This window comes from Alligator mississippiensis, chromosome 14 (assembly GCF_030867095.1).
Source record: "Alligator mississippiensis isolate rAllMis1 chromosome 14, rAllMis1, whole genome shotgun sequence".
Lineage (NCBI taxonomy): Eukaryota > Metazoa > Chordata > Crocodylia > Alligatoridae > Alligator > Alligator mississippiensis.
In genome coordinates this window covers 36,648,324-36,663,479 of record NC_081837.1, presented here as the reverse complement: position 1 = coordinate 36,663,479, position 15,156 = coordinate 36,648,324, and the positions used below count along the sequence as shown (strand labels likewise).

Here is a 15,156-nt window from a genome sequence, read left to right as displayed (position 1 = left end):
TGAAACCTGGGCCCTGAGCTCACCCGTCCCACGAGGCCCTGGAAGAAAATAGTCGGCTCTTCCCCGGGCTACAAAGCTGTTCACGTGGTTTTGTCTGTAAAGCCCCACTGAGGCCTCGCGGTCACTCAGGACCACGCTGCTTGGATGCAGGCCCCTCTCCTCTGCTTTTCTAACCCAAAGGCAGGCAAGGTTCTTTGGGTAAATCCGCTATCTTTTATTAAACTAACTCCAATAGTTGGACAAGTTCTTCTTTGCAAGCTTTCGGGTCTGCCTCTGTCCTTACCAACATGGCTACAACCTACCCCGCTTTCTAACCTAAAAGTACCTGCCTGAAAAGTAGGTTCTTCTTTTCTTGGAGGTTCATTTCCTCCTAGTTGTTTTATTTCTAGCTTATCCCTAAGCAGTGGACTTCCTGAGAGACACTAGATGCTTTCAGGTCCCATCGATATCAGGAGTCAGGATTTTCAGAGTGGCCAAAGGTAGTTTGGTATCAACATGTCTAAGGGATTTGGGTTCCTAACTCCTGCTGGCTCCTAAATCCTTCCCTGCATATGCAGGGGATGTCTTCACTGCAGTTACGCCAGGCTCTTCTCAGGAGAGTTTGCTCTTATCCCCTGCTCCTGGAGGTAAGCCAGGACAGACCTTTGTAGGGGGGTGTGGACAGACCAACAAATCATCCTGGAGTTAAAAGGGGCAACACTTCACCACGACTCACCTGCTGCTGCGTGGTAACTGTCTGTGTACACCCTTGCTCCACTGTAATAGAGGCTCAAGCGTGGTAGCTCAACTCTTACTGAAAAAGGAATAAGTTATACCGTGTGTAGCTTCCATTTACTGTGAGATAAGAGTGTGCGCATGTGCAATAAGCCCCTGCCCACTACCTCTTTGGGTTGAGCTCTTTATATGGCTGCACCCAGGGAGTCTCAACTCAGCGTAGACCTGGCTTTTATCAGTTTAGCTTGTGTTGGTCACCTTAAATGGAGTCTCCATGCTGGGGGAGGTTGCACCTGTTGGTGGTGGATTAATTATGAGTTAGAATCATGAGGTTTTATCAACATAGAGCTAGTGTGGACACAGTGCTACCCATCGAAAGATGCCTTACAGTGGGGTAGCCTATTCCTCTTCCTGGATACAAGGTATGCTAGTTTATATGATGTGCACACTAAAGGGGTTGTATCATTTTAGCTAGGCCGATGTACTCAAAGCGGCATCAAAAAATGCTTGTGAGCAGGCAGCCGGATTCTGAGTAAGCTGTCCGAGGCAGACGCTGTCTCTCTGTTGGCTGTACAGCCCCTAGCACACCGGAGACCTGAAGTGTGAATGGGATGCCCATCGATCCTCTGGATCATGGCGTGTATGTAAGATGTCTGATGAATCCACTTGTACGGAGCCCTGCAACCAAGACCTTCAAAGCGTACATCTAGGCAAGTGTGTGGAGCAGCAGGGGCTGTCCAAGGCCTACACCCCCCTTTAAACCACTGAGACAGAACCCAAAAGCCTTGGGCTTTTAGTCCAATCCCCATTTTTGCAGGCAACCATTAGTCCAGAAGGGTCCAGAGCACTGTTCGCTCCAACCCATCTCATATCCCATAGCTGCAAAGCAAGGGGAAAAACTCTCCCATCTCCTGCAAGCAAAGAGGGGGCCCAATTTTAGTGAAACGTGTGCGACTTGGCCATGTAGATGGGATTTCAGACCCTTGCTCACAGTTGCACATGGCACTGGTGGCAGAGCCTGGAAAAATAACATGGTTCTTGCCTGTGCTTTAACCACAGCACCATGGCTCCTATTACTAATTACTGTCTCTGTGCACCTGCAGCTAGTAATTTAAAAGAACAAGGAATGATGGAGGACAGAGGATACAGCAGCAGCTTTGTTCCTCCAAAGATGGCTCTTCATGCATCTCAAGACTGCCCTTAAAGCTGGTCCTTGTTGATCCGCTTGGCAGATAAAGGGAGAACAATGGGCAATTCTTCATCTCTCCAAGGCCCCCAGTGCAGTGCCATGCTCTGGCATTGCAGAGGTGTGCGGGTTAGGTGTGTCCCGGTGAGCAGGGGCATGGCGGGAGGGACCGTTGCTCCAGGGTCCTGCGTTGTTGTTAATGATGTGATGTCAGCACGGCAAAATGTACGGCGTGGAGCTCTGCAGAGAGCCTGAAATGGGAAGTGCAGCAGCTGGTTGGGCTGGCTACGCGGAACGGGGAGAGGGAATAACATCGTGTGTCACAAATAGAGAAGTGGCCTGGAATAGAAACAAAGGCAGGGCAAACGACATGAAGGGCAATGCTGGGCCCAGAAGGAAGGAAGAAGTACAGGGCAGAAGTACAATAGGGGGGAGGGTTGTAACTGTAGCTGACACCTGTTAGTAGTGGCATGGGGGTGTTGCTCTTAAGCAGCTGTTGCTCTTATGGGGATTGTCTGAATACACGTGCTCCAGGGGCAGTTTTGCAGGTGGGCACTGCTGCCTGCCCAGCACGCAGTCCTGCCCTCGCCGACTTGTGAGAGTGTGGAGGTGTGGAGGCAGGGCCCTGGATTGCCATATGGTGAGTCTATTCATAGCCTCGTGTTTTGCAGCCAGGCCTGTGCTGGGGTCCCAGTGGCAGCGTGTATGCTAGGTCATGCCCCAGTCAGTTCCTGTGGGTGGGGAGAACCCCCGCCCACGCTGCGATGATGGGGAGGAAGCGTGAAGGAGATCAGGTCACATTTTCTTTCCTGGGTGTGAGTTTTTCCTGCAAGGGCAGGGCCTGGCTCCTTGCTCTTCATGCTGCTGCTTGGGTAGGTGTAGCCTTTTTTGAGCTAATTTCTGCGGCTGGAGGGGGCAGAGCTCTAAGAGCAGGTGGAGCTGCTGGAGGACATGGCATGGTCGGAGATGGATCGGCCACGGGTGGTTGCAGTCAGATGTGGAGAGAGGACAGAGACCACCCGGCCACCTGTCCTAGGAGGCAGTGACCCTCAGAAGCATGAAGGAAAGGACAATGCCCAGAGGCACCTGAAGCAAAGGCAGGCAGCGGCATGCAGAGTGCTTGCGGGGTCTGGGGAAGGCAGCAGCCCCTGCACAGTGTCCCATCCTCCCCTACCACCACTACCACCACCCCGGGTTGCTGTTCAGAGCTGCACGCCCCACATGCCTGCTCTCATCCAAAAGTCAGGCAGATTCCAGTGGGGCAAATCCCTTGCCTGGCTCCAATGAACCCTGTAGTGCTTTGGTTTTTAAAGAAGGAAGATCTGAGCTCCCTGTGTAGGAAGTAGATGTGCTGGCATTGCATATAGTGGTAAGAGGAGGCACAGCAGTCCAGGCAAGACAGAGGGGTGCTAGTAGACCTCACCCATCCCAGATGACTTTCAGATGATGGTCTCAGAGCCCCTTGCAAATGCTACTTTGCTGAACTCTGCCCTTTCCTTCGCTATTAGCCCCATTTCACAGTTTGGAAACTGAGGCCCACAGCAGAGAACTGGCTCATCCCACGCTCTTGCATGAAGCCAATGGTGAAGCCAGAACTCAGACCCCCGGGTGCCATCTCCTGCTTTAGCTGCTGTCTACCTTCCTCCCTAGAGAGCTGCAGTTTAAGTCTCTCAGGCTCTGGTCCCACTAGTTAGACAGCACGGGTCACCTCTTAGCATGCAAGGCCAGCCTCCAGCTTGGAGCCTGAAAGGTCATTACAAAGCCCAAGATTGGCCCCCGGGCATCTCCAACCAGGGAGAAGAAAGGGGCTGCCATTCTCCACTGGCATTAAATATTCCACCCCCGACTGGAGCTGGCGCCGGAGGCAGCGCCTGAGCTCCCAGCCACCCCGAAGCCGATTAGAATTCCACATCCGGCTGGGGAAACAAGGCCAGCTCGCCGCAGATAAGGGGAGTGACAGCCAGGGCACATGGGCTGCATTTCTATGGTCCCGTGCAGAGGAGGCCGGGGAAGGGACTGGCATCAGAGGAGCTGCACTTATTTATAGAAATAAAAATTTTTGCAAAAAAAAAAAAAAAAAGAGCTGCTCTCTCCTAGGTCTGAATACAAGCTGTGGAGAAGGAGGGGGGTGAGGATGGGGAAATCTTGGACTGAATCCCCGGGAACATTGGCTGAAGGGAGTGACGGGGATGGAGGCTGTGGGCTGGGAGGGCAGTGCAGCCCGCTCAGCTAGAGGCCAATGTGACCCGAGCGTGGGAGGGTTGTGAGGGGACCGGGCTGCCACTGCTATTACAGCCTGGGCGAGCAGGAGCCAGTGGAGGGCTGGGCTGCGCTTTCAGTCGGAGGGTGCTGATGTGACTTGGTGTTTCCCACTGCTTACGTTGCTCCATGTGCTGGCAGTGATGCCAGGCAGCGGGAGCGCCTGCCACACAGCAGCTCCACGTCTCTAGAGCAGGGGTGACCTGGGTGCTCAGAGGAGGAGCCGGCTCCCCGCTGCCATCCTGCGGGGCCCATCTCTACCTTGAGGGGGAGGTTTAACAGAGCCGAGCAGGTCTGAACATTCACACATTGAGGGCCTGCCTTGGTTCCACCGAGGCCTCATGGCTCTGCTCCAGCAGGAGTGTAAAGCAGCTTTTAATGGAGAAGCCAAGTAATCCAGTCCCGTTTGAAGGCCTGGGTATACTGCCAGAAGGGTGTAATGTAGTCTTGAAATCAGTAAGAATCAAGCCCTTGCAGATGAGGAGGTAGCAGGGAGCTGGGAACCAGGACACTGGGCTCTGCCACTGGCTCACACTGGCGCCTTGGGCATGTCCCTTTACCCATCCGCCCCCGATTTCCCCAGAGGTACCCGGAGAGGTTAACAATCCCAGCATGCGCCGCCGGAATGTGCGGAGGTTTCGTGGATGAATGAGTGCTTGTAAAGCGCCTTCGAATTCCTCGGATAAGCAGTGTCACAGAAGGTCACGAGAGTCAGCGTTTCAGCAGCTCTCACTTGGCATGTGCTGGAAAGCGTGGGCTGGGCTCCAGGTAGCACCGGCTCTGTGAAAGAAGGTGCTAAGAGCAGGTAATGAGCTTCCACGCCCTGAGCTGCGCTGTCCGTGCTCCCGAAGTTGCTGCGCTTCTCTGCGTGGGCTGGATCCTCTGGGGACTGCTCTGGAATGAGGAGGGGCTCTGTTCAGGCCATTCAACCCATGCTTGGGCAGGAAGCAAGAGGAAAAAACCATCCTTTGTATTGCTGCTCCAAAAATCAGCAGGTCTCCCTAGGGTCTAAACTCACACAGCTGCTGCCAGGTGTTGGGTGGAAGGATCTGCCTCAATGTCCCCCATGGGGCAGTTTTTGGAGGGTGTCTTGCAGCCCCTCTCTAGAGGGAGCTGCGATGGGAGAAATGTGGGGCTGGAGGAGAGCACACACTGCTTGGGACTGGTACAGACCGTGCTACCGACCTCAGCCCACACGCATACTGCTTCTCAGGAGACCAGTCGAGACACCTGGCCAAACTTGGGTCCCTGAGCTGTTCTGTGCTGAGTGCGTGGGCTTGCAAACATGGAGCGGGGAGAAGACTTAGGACATGTGCCAGTGGGGGCAGCAGACTTTAAAGTCCTATATTCTGTGGGATAATCTGCCAAGGGAGGGGAGGCAGAGGTGTCTTTGGAGTCTGTTGAAAACCAATATTGGGCACAACATAGATTCATAGATTCATAGATGTTAGGGTCAGAAGGGACCTCAATAGATCATCGAGTCCAACCCCCTGCATAGCCAGGAAAGAGTGCTGGGTCTAGATGACCCCAGCTAGATACTCATCTAACCTCCTCTTGAAGACCCCCAGGGTAGGGGAGAGCACCACCTCCCTTGGGAGCCCGTTCCAGACCTTGGCCACTCGAACTGTGAAGAAGTTCTTCCTAATGTCCAATCTAAATCTGCTCTCTGCTAGCTTGTGGCCATTGTTTCTTGTAACCCCCGGGGGCGCCTTGGTGAGTAAATACTCACCAATTCCCTTCTGTGCCCCCGTGATGAACTTATAGGCAGCCACAAGGTCGCCTCTCAACCTTCTCTTGCAGAGGCTGAAAAGGTCCAGGTTCTCTAGTCTCTCCTCGTAGGGCTTGGTCTGCAGGCCCTTAACCATACGAGTGGCCCTTCTCTGGACCCTCTCCAGGTTATCTGCATCCCTCTTGAATTGCGGCGCCCAGAATTGCACGCAGTACTCCAACTACGGTCTGACCAGCGCCCGATAGAGGGGAAGTATCACCTCCCTGGACCTATTCGTCATGCATCTGCTGATGCACGTTAAAGTGCCATTGGCTTTTCTGATGGCTTCGTCACACTGCCGACCCATGTTCATCTCGGAGTCCACTAGGACTCCAAGATCCCTTTCCACCTCTGTGCCACCCAGCAGGTCATTCCCTAGGCTGTAGGTGTGCTGGACATTTTTCCTCCCTAGGTGCAGCACTTTGCATTTCTCCTTGTTGAACTGCATCCTGTTGTTTTCTGCCCACTTGTCCAACCTGTCCAGATCTGCTTGCAGCTGTTCCCTGCCCTCTGGCGTGTCCACTTCTCCCCATAGCTTTGTGTCATCTGCAAACTTGGACAGAGTACATTTCACTCCTTTGTCCAAGTCGCTGATGAAGACATTAAAGAGTATCGGTCCAAGGACCGAGCCCTGCGGGAGCCCACCGCTCACACCCTTCCAGGTCGAAGCCGACCCATCCACCACGACTCTCTGGGTGCAACCCTCCAGCCAATTCGCCACCCACCGGACTGTGCAGTCATCCACATCACAGCCTCTTGGTCACCAGTATGGGGTGGGATACCGTATCGAAGGCCTTCCTGAAGTCTAAGTATACAACATCCACCCCTCCTCCTGTGTCCAGGCGTTTCGTAACCTGGTCATAAAAAGAGACTAGATTGGTCAGGCATGATCTGCCTGCCACCAACCCGTGCTGGTTTCCCCTCAGCATAATTTGTCCTGCCGGGCTCTCACATATGTGAGCCTTGATAATTTTTTCAAAGACTTTGCCAAGGATGGAGGTGAGACTGACTTCCTCCCCTTCTTGAAAATGGGGACCACAATGGCCCTTTTCCAGTCCTCCGGGACTTGGCCTGTGCGCCACGAGCGTTCGAATATTCCCGCCAGTGGCTCTGCAATGATGTCGGCCAGTGCCTGGTGAGGTTACACAAAGGAGGGATGCAGCACTGGTCCAGGGGGAATGAATCTGATGGGCCTCATCCATCTTGGACATCTAGAGTTTCTAGAGGTCCTTCATTAGGTGCTCCAGGTCTGTGCTTAGCCATGTCCCTCCCAGCCCTGGTGTTTTGTCACCCAGTGCTAGTCCCTGACGTGGGAAAGGCTGAGTCAGGAAAACCTCTGCTCTTATGTAGTACGACTGAAGCTTAAGAAATATGCAGAGCTCCTGCTGTTTCTTCGGCATCCTTCACGATGGCACTGCGAGGTTTTTTCCCTTTCAGAAGGCTCTGCCATTGCCCCGTAGGGTGCCGTGACTGTGTGCAGCGTTGTCCAGTGATGAGAGCTCCAGCCTGGGCCTCCATGGGCTCTCTTCCCAGCTCTGTCCGGGTCCCATGCTCCTTAGGCAGGTCTCTCTCCCAGCAAGTCTGCGGCCCTAGCAGCCATCTCTTTACATGAAGTAAAGGAGGAATAGAGCTGAGCGGGGCTTGGGTGCGAGCACTCCTGGGCTCTTGTCCTCGTTCAACCACTCGGTTGATGTGTCATCTTGAGCAAGTCACCGGTGCCGTCTGAAACCCTGATTGGCAAATCATGGCATGGGGGTGGCGATATGACTCTGTGGGGTGGCACGGACGAGGCGACGTTAGCATTTCAAAAGTGCTCCGAGATGTCCCGGTGACAATAGGCGTGATCATCTCCATTGATCTTACTCCCTGGAGCCAGCCTTCTGCTCCACGCTGCCTCTCACTCTTGTAATGGCACCAGACGTGCTTTGTTCTGCGGTCCACGAGTTAGAGACCCGGTCCTCTGTCTGACTGATGCTCATCCCTGCCAGGGGCATTACATAGCGGGCATGTTGTGCAATCAGACAAAAGAGCACCCAGCCGTTGGGTGCTAACTCAGCTTGTTTGAGTCTCTCTGTATCGGGAGAGGAGCAGAAGCTCCAGGAGCAAGCGTGACTAATCACCTCTTTGTGCCGGTTCTGTCTTGTCCTCTTTCCCTCGGCTCCACGTACTTATGTGATCAGTCTTCCAGAAGCTGCCAATTTAGGGAGGGAGGGGCAAGGTGTGTCCATAAGATCAGTCGGAGGCGGCTGGCAAGCTTCACTTCGGGGCATGATTTCTTAGTTTCTCACAAACACGTAGGCTCTGCTCTCCCCTGGTTTTGGAGCAGGTTGTCTCTGGGAGGCAGCATTTCAGGGCTGATGGAAAGGCAGTATGGTGGACCTGTCCCATAACTCAGGGCAGTGGCAACTTCACTGACACTTTCTAGGACCAAAGGGTGGGACGGCAGGTAAAACGTGGCTTGAAGGAAGTGCGCGGATACAAATTGGATGTGTGTGGTAGAGGTAGAAGCAGAGGTGGATGGAAACTAGGCTTGTTTTCCATAGTGGAGATGCTGATTAAACAAAAAAGTCAACATTTTCCACTGAAAAATGTCAGTTCTCGGAGAAACCTCAAAAAATTGAAATAGGTTGGCTGAAAACCAGAAAGTCTTTCAGTTCGGAGATGCTCTGCCTTGGTGTCTCATAGGAATTGTGTGCATGTTCCTGTCCTCTAGACACCAGGCTCCGTGGGTGGACTACATCTGTCATGATGCCCCTTGACCAACCTTCATGGGTGATGGAGGCAGCCGCATCCTGGGAGTCCCTGGATGCGGTGGCTAAGGGGGAATTGTAGGCCATCTGGCGAGCCCAGCCCACAGAAGAGAATGGAGATGCGAGGAAAGCCAAGAACCTTTCTTACCAGCCATATCAAATGCAGGTCATAAAGGGAGTATTGTGGATTTGCGTGGCTTTTGATTTTATTTTGACAAAAACTCCAGAATTCTTCAAGAATGGTTTTGTTAAAACTCCCCTTTTTGTCTGAAAATGCATTTGGGCAGATACGTTTCAACCCCTCCTAGATCTCAGTTTGGTGGGGCATTGATTTAAGTTCTAACAAGCCCTCCATTGAATGCTATAATGTTACTGTGAAAAGAGTCATCAGATAGTGCCATTGCATGTAAGCTGACAGGCTTTTGTAGCTTGGTGCGTGCATAACGTTCATACCAAGTCTTTGAAGGAAAGCTGGCCAGACTGTTTTGTAATGAGGCTCTTTGGGGAAGTTTTTGCATGCAGAAGTTTGCTGTTTGCCTTCATCTCTCCGGCTGGAGTCAAGTCTTTGGCTGGGGTGGTTTTCTGGGAATGAGGCATTGCCTTTGGGCTAAGACTTCTGGAAGAGGGGCTTTTCTGGTTGTGGCCGGGCAGGTGCAGAGGGCACAAACAAAAAAGGCAGGATAAGAAATATCCTGACTCGCCATCACTAATTTTCTCTCCCAAAGCCAAACTGGCCCCAAAGCCTCAGCATCTACATTTGACCAGCACAAGGGATGCAGCCTTTCAAGTCACCGATGGGGTGGCCTGTGTCATCTGGTCTTTCTGGGCTTCTACCACCAAGGCTCCCACATGTCAGCAGCCCCAGGCTGGACAGACAAAGGGGGAAGGATGTTCTACATCCTGTGTCCTCAAATTAAGGTTCCTGCACCTGTTAATGGGTACCTGACCTATGCCGAGAGGAGGAAGTGGGAGAGAGATAACTGGCTAACTAGAGACCGCTCACTTGGGGCCTGGGCAGGTTACCTTCCTTTGGGCTTGGGGCCAGCTGCAAACATCTGTCACTATAGCAGTGGCTTTTGGCTTATCAGGGTCTGACATGACCTTTTGCATAACCATAGACAGGGAGGAGATATCACCTACCAGGCAGGAGGCCTTGCTCACTCGCAAAGGGGCAGGAAGCTCCTTGAACCCATCACGTGCTGCTCGTGGTTTGATAAAGGTTTCTGATGAGTAGCTTAAATGCAGCCTGGCGAGAAGCGGGAGGGGGAGCCAAGGGCACAGCTGCTGCTAGAGGAGCTGGGAACCATCCTCTGGGTGTCAGGGCTTGTTTGGGCCTTTGGATACGATGGACTTCATGTCCTGGCAAAGGACAGCAGAAAGGAATCGGGGAGGTTCTGCCCCTGCCCGGGGCTGCGAGCTCCATTCTGTGATGATACTCCTATCTTCCCCCGCCGCCTCCTTCCAATCTCTCCCCGATCTTATCTTCACTTTGGCGCCTATCATGACAGCGTCTTAAACTTAATTCCAGCTGTCAGTGATTTTCTTCCTCGCACTAGCTCTAAATCTAACAGTGCTTTACACACAGCATTGCCTTAAGCCTCATAATACACATGGGCTAGGTAGGAGAGGTTGCTTCCATCATCACCAAAATGCAGCTAGTTCTGGGGTGGTGTGGCCTGGCGATGATAGGCTAGAGAAAAATCTTGCCTACTGAATGCTGGATCTCTGGGCTGGCAGGGTGTAATGACCCAGATTGAGACAGACAGGATGTTGGGGTTCATGCAATCCCTTCCCTCTCCTGACCTGAGCTGTGGCATGTACGTGCACTATATAATTATAGCCAACCAGCTAGGATTTGCAGCTCTCTTATGCACTGCAGTTAAATGCTGGGTGGAGTCAAAATGATCCTATCTATTCATGGGGCGAATGAGAGAGAGAATCCAGTTGGGCAAGAGGAGCCACAGACTGCAAGCACCCGGGGGTAGATAACCTCAGGCAGGGTGGTTTGTTTGGCAAGAGCCACAGAGAGAGGAAAATTCCACCCGCTCCGTGTAGCCCGACCCGCTGAGAGTGCAGCACTCCTCAGACTGGCACTCTGCAAATACAAGGGAGGCGAAGGGCAGGCAGTGCTGCATTGGCAGCATATTTGGGTGGACAGACTTGGAGGGTCTTCCATCTCTGCTACTGATCTGCTACACGACCCTGGGCAAGTGACTTCCTCTTTTTGGAGGCTCTGTTTCTCCTCTCCTCATTTGTCTGGTTGGTTTAGGTGGTAAACTCTTTGGGATGGTCTCTTACAATGTGTTGGGGCAGCCCCTAATTCTGATCTCAAGCTGGGCTGGTCATGGGAAATGGGTTCGCAGGCTCTCACTCCATTTTCCCCAGTAAACAGATGTGTGCACACAGCTGGTGCTATTCACCCTTTTTTGTCAACAGCCTCAGCAAAAAGGCCGAGGATGACTGGTTGCTAGAGGCTAACACCCCTGTATTCAGATGAACAAGCATCCCCCTTCTCTTTATTATGTCCCAAAAAGCATCATCCCCCTTCTTTTTATTATATCCCAAACAGCAGAGGTGCATGCCCCCCCCAGCACACTTGCAGAGGAATCCAACAGAGCTGGTTAAAATGAAGACTTCCCAGTTTGTGGGAAATGTTATTTTGAAATAGTTTTGTTTTGACCGGGAATGAAAATAATCATGTTGACATTTCCTGCAAAAAGGCTTTTCTGGCACATGTTTTAATTCACAAGCATGTTGCTTCTGGCTGCTACAATTTTGAAATGGTGTCTCAAATTTGATTTTATCTTACGGTTTTTTGGGTGTATGTAATATGACATTCTTTCACGGTGTGCCAGTAGCACTACGCTTCCTGACGTGTCAGAATGTGACTTGCTGGCTGAAATAGTATTTCTTTATTTTGATGTATTTTATCTTCCCTTTATTTAAAAAAAAATACTAGCATTAAGGGCAGCTGCCTACTTAGCAAGGCCTGAAACTCTTAAATTATTTGCTAGAGCAAAGTGTGTCCTGTTGGCATGGCAGTGTTTGTTTCTAAGCCTTAAACTATTTCCTTGCCCTGTGACATAGGACACGCCATGAAATAATTAAAAAAGAAAACCCATAAAAAGTAAAAGCTCTCTAAATGAAATTTTGAAATTCTAAAATAATAAGGAAGGAGAATGCCATCAACATTTTGCTGATTTTTTTGTGGCAATTTTTGGTTCTATCAAACTGGCTTTTCCCAAGGGAAAATTGTTTTGGCAAAGTTTTCTGATCGGCTCTGATTGCCAGTAGTCTAGCCACTCGCATTAGGTTGCCTGCAGAACTTCATATCCTCAGCCCATAGGCTCTGCACCACACCCAGTGTGCATGTATGTCAAGATCCCCTTTTTCTGCCCTTGGGGATTTGCTATATCTCTACCTCTTTCCAGCAGACAGCTCGGGCACTCTACCCAATGGGTTGCTAGGAACACCATGCACCTTGAATGATGATCTGTGGTTTCCCTTTGTTCCTGGAAGCCAAAGCCTGCCTTGATTCTTCTCTTCTTGCTGATTGAACTCGGTTTACACCAACTCCCAAGGACAGAGGCCCTGAGCACACCCTCCCTAGTGGCTAAAACCCTGCCATGCCCCCATAACAAGAAGCAGCCCAGCTGCCAATCCTTCCCACACCCAAATTCTGCGACTGGCCTAGCCCATCCTTTGAGGTCCCACGTGTGTCTTGCAGGCTGGAATTTCCCACAGATCCCGCCTGGGCTTTCAGCAACATCCAAGTCATGCCTGCACATGCCGAGGTCATTTTAGGTAGATCCTAACACAATTTGTCAGATGCTGCTTCACTCTTTCCCTGACCTCTGGGACTCGCGGCACAGCCTGCTGTCACGGTTCCCCCTCCGTGCTGCCTGCAGGATGCTATTATTTGCCAAGACCCCTCCTAACCCCTTGGGGAGCATTTGCAAACCTGCCTCTAAGGAGGGGAGAGGAGACTGCAGTCAGTGCATGGGCTGAGGAGCCAGAGGCTGAGCAGAGTTTGCACTCAATTTTGTGTTAAGCTTTGTGTCTGGTTAGAAGTACAGGGCACTCATCCCCTGCCACTTTGCCCTGGCACTCCAATTCCCACTTGGCTAAACACAGCCCAGTGGTGCCCAGCGCCTGGCTGATTGAGGAAAATGCTTCTGTTTATGCAGAATCTGGAAAGAGAGGCAGATGTTCCTGGCTGCCAGCGTGAAACTCATCCTGTGACTGTTACTCTCCAGTGCATTGCTTTTGCTGGTACACTTGCTTCATGGAAAACAAATGTCCTGTGGCTGCCAATGGAGCCAAAGCACATTTTATTTCTGAGCGACTGTCCCTGGACTGTCTTTTGAGGCTGTCTCACATTTTATCCACAAAGCTGCGTGCACCAGCACTCCTGCCATGCCCCCTCCATCCCACTGACGTAGCATCCTAGAAACCCTGGAAAGCACATCTCGAATTTGATGTGATCCTTGGACCCGCATTTCGAATGACACTTGCCCAACATGAGTAGCGTCTTTAGGGACCAGGTCTAAATTGCTCCAGCCAAGAGCAGCTCAGTATCAGCTTGTTTCTTACCCTGAGGTTTTGTGTCTCCTCCTTGGCTACAGGGGGTAGAAAGTATTCTGCTTTACATGGGGTAATCAATGGCCATGGGCCCCAGAGCTGCCTCCCCTTTGAAACATATCCCTTTCATTGGGATGCAGCTTTCCAGGAATCCCTTGTTGCACCCGTGGTAGCACCTCTCTGACTTCTGGAGGGTTGTTTGGACACGAATGCAAGATAGGGGCCGAGACACCACAGCACCCCGGCCCAGGACACACGAAAACAGGCAGGCAGGTCCCCCTGTGTCAGTGTGGGGCACCTTTCTTTATCGCAGAGAGCGGTGCCCAGAAGCCATGCAGAGCAAGTTCTTCTTTCTGTGCCAGGTGCTCAGTCACAACCTGTACACGGTACTTCACATCCCACACGACCCGGTGGCGCTGGAGGAGCATTTCCGGGATGACGACGACGGGCCGGTCTCGAGCCAGGGCTACATGCCATACCTCAACAAATACATCCTGGACAAGGTGAGTACCTTTGCTCTCACTGGTTCCCAGCTGCTGCTCAACTAGGATGAAATTCAATTCCTTTCCTTTCGGCAGCTAGTCACGTCTCAGGAGCACCCCTTGTTGGTAGGTTTAGATGCATTTTCCCATTGGGAAGGAAACCGCTTGACTGGGATTAAGGGGTCTGTAGGTCTGATGGTCACCATCTGGGCTTGAACTGGGGGCTTCCAGACCCACAAACCAGAGCTAAAGAGCTGGGGCTAACCAGACTCCTGTCCCCTTCCAGTTAGACACAGGTGAGGACATAACACACGCACTTGCCAGGGCGGTAGGGAAAAATGCATGTTTTACAGCCAGGGCGGGGGAAGTTGGAAGAATGAAAATGCTAGAGAAAGGCTGAATGCTTTTAGCCTTGTGACAGGTTTTTGCAAACAAAGTCATCCCTTCCACTCAGACAGGCCTCTGTGTGGTGAGGCCGCTGTGTCAGTATTTCCGAAAGGGTGATGATACCCGGAGGTAAAAATCGCCCAGGGTGGAAAACCTGGCAGGAAATTCCAGCCCCTTATCCTTTAGTGGGATTTTTGTTGTTGTTACCTTGTTTCTGATTTAGCAGAAAGGGGAGGATGAAAGTAGAACCTGGTGCCAGGGGCCAAGGGTTGTGTGTTTTGATTTTTCTTTTTCCTGCAGCTCAAAGGCATCTTTGTTTCTTAAGCTGCAGCGCCGCAGCTTGATGCTTTACGAGCTGCTTCCTTTGGGCATGTGGGGAGAGGAAAAATTGCTAACAGCTTTCTTCCACCATGCTCTTTAAAGAAGAAGGGCCCCAGCTAAGTGTCTGAAGGACAGGCTGCGATGATCTGGATTGAACAGCACTTTACTCCACCAGCCTAGGGGTGTAGGTTACTTCTTGCAGAGAGGCATCAGGATCTGGCCCTGTGGGTTTAGTGTCTTGGCCTCTGTCTCTTTGTATGGTGCTGTGGCACAGGGTGTGCCTTGCTTGTTCGAGATGGGATGTGCTTCCCTTTCAGCACTGTCTTGTTGCTTGGGCCGTTCTTAGGTGCCCCAAGCAAGGGCTTGCTTGCACAATATGGGTCCCTGTGTGTCAGAGGTGTTCGTGCACAGCATGGCTTAGCAGTTGAAGATGACACCGCTCAGCACTGTAGTCAAGGATCTACCCTGGGACCATTAGCCCAGACAAAGAGACATCCCAGTGCAGAATCTGTGGGGTCACAGGTTCGCATCCTGATATCCCTCCTGGACCAAGTGTTTGATAAGCGATTAACTGAGGTCCCTGAAACATCCTGTGGATGGATCTTTCAAAAGAGACCTTTAAAAACCCCAGGTGGTTTCTTCATGACCACTGAAGTCCCAAGGGGGGAATTTTGAAGAGACTAAATTTCTTTTTTTTTCCCTGTGGCC

The 15,156-nt window shown here is 51.8% G+C and overlaps 1 protein-coding gene across 1 annotated transcript in view; it reads left to right on the top strand.

Moving 5' to 3' along the window:
• Positions 1–15,156, top strand: part of DEF6 (DEF6 guanine nucleotide exchange factor) — a 32,517-nt gene that overhangs the window by 3,686 nt on the left and 13,675 nt on the right. The window contains exon 2 of the mRNA XM_059717028.1: positions 13,621–13,761. Coding sequence (XP_059573011.1) covers positions 13,621–13,761 — 141 coding nt within the window. The remainder of the gene's footprint in view (positions 1–13,620; positions 13,762–15,156) is intronic.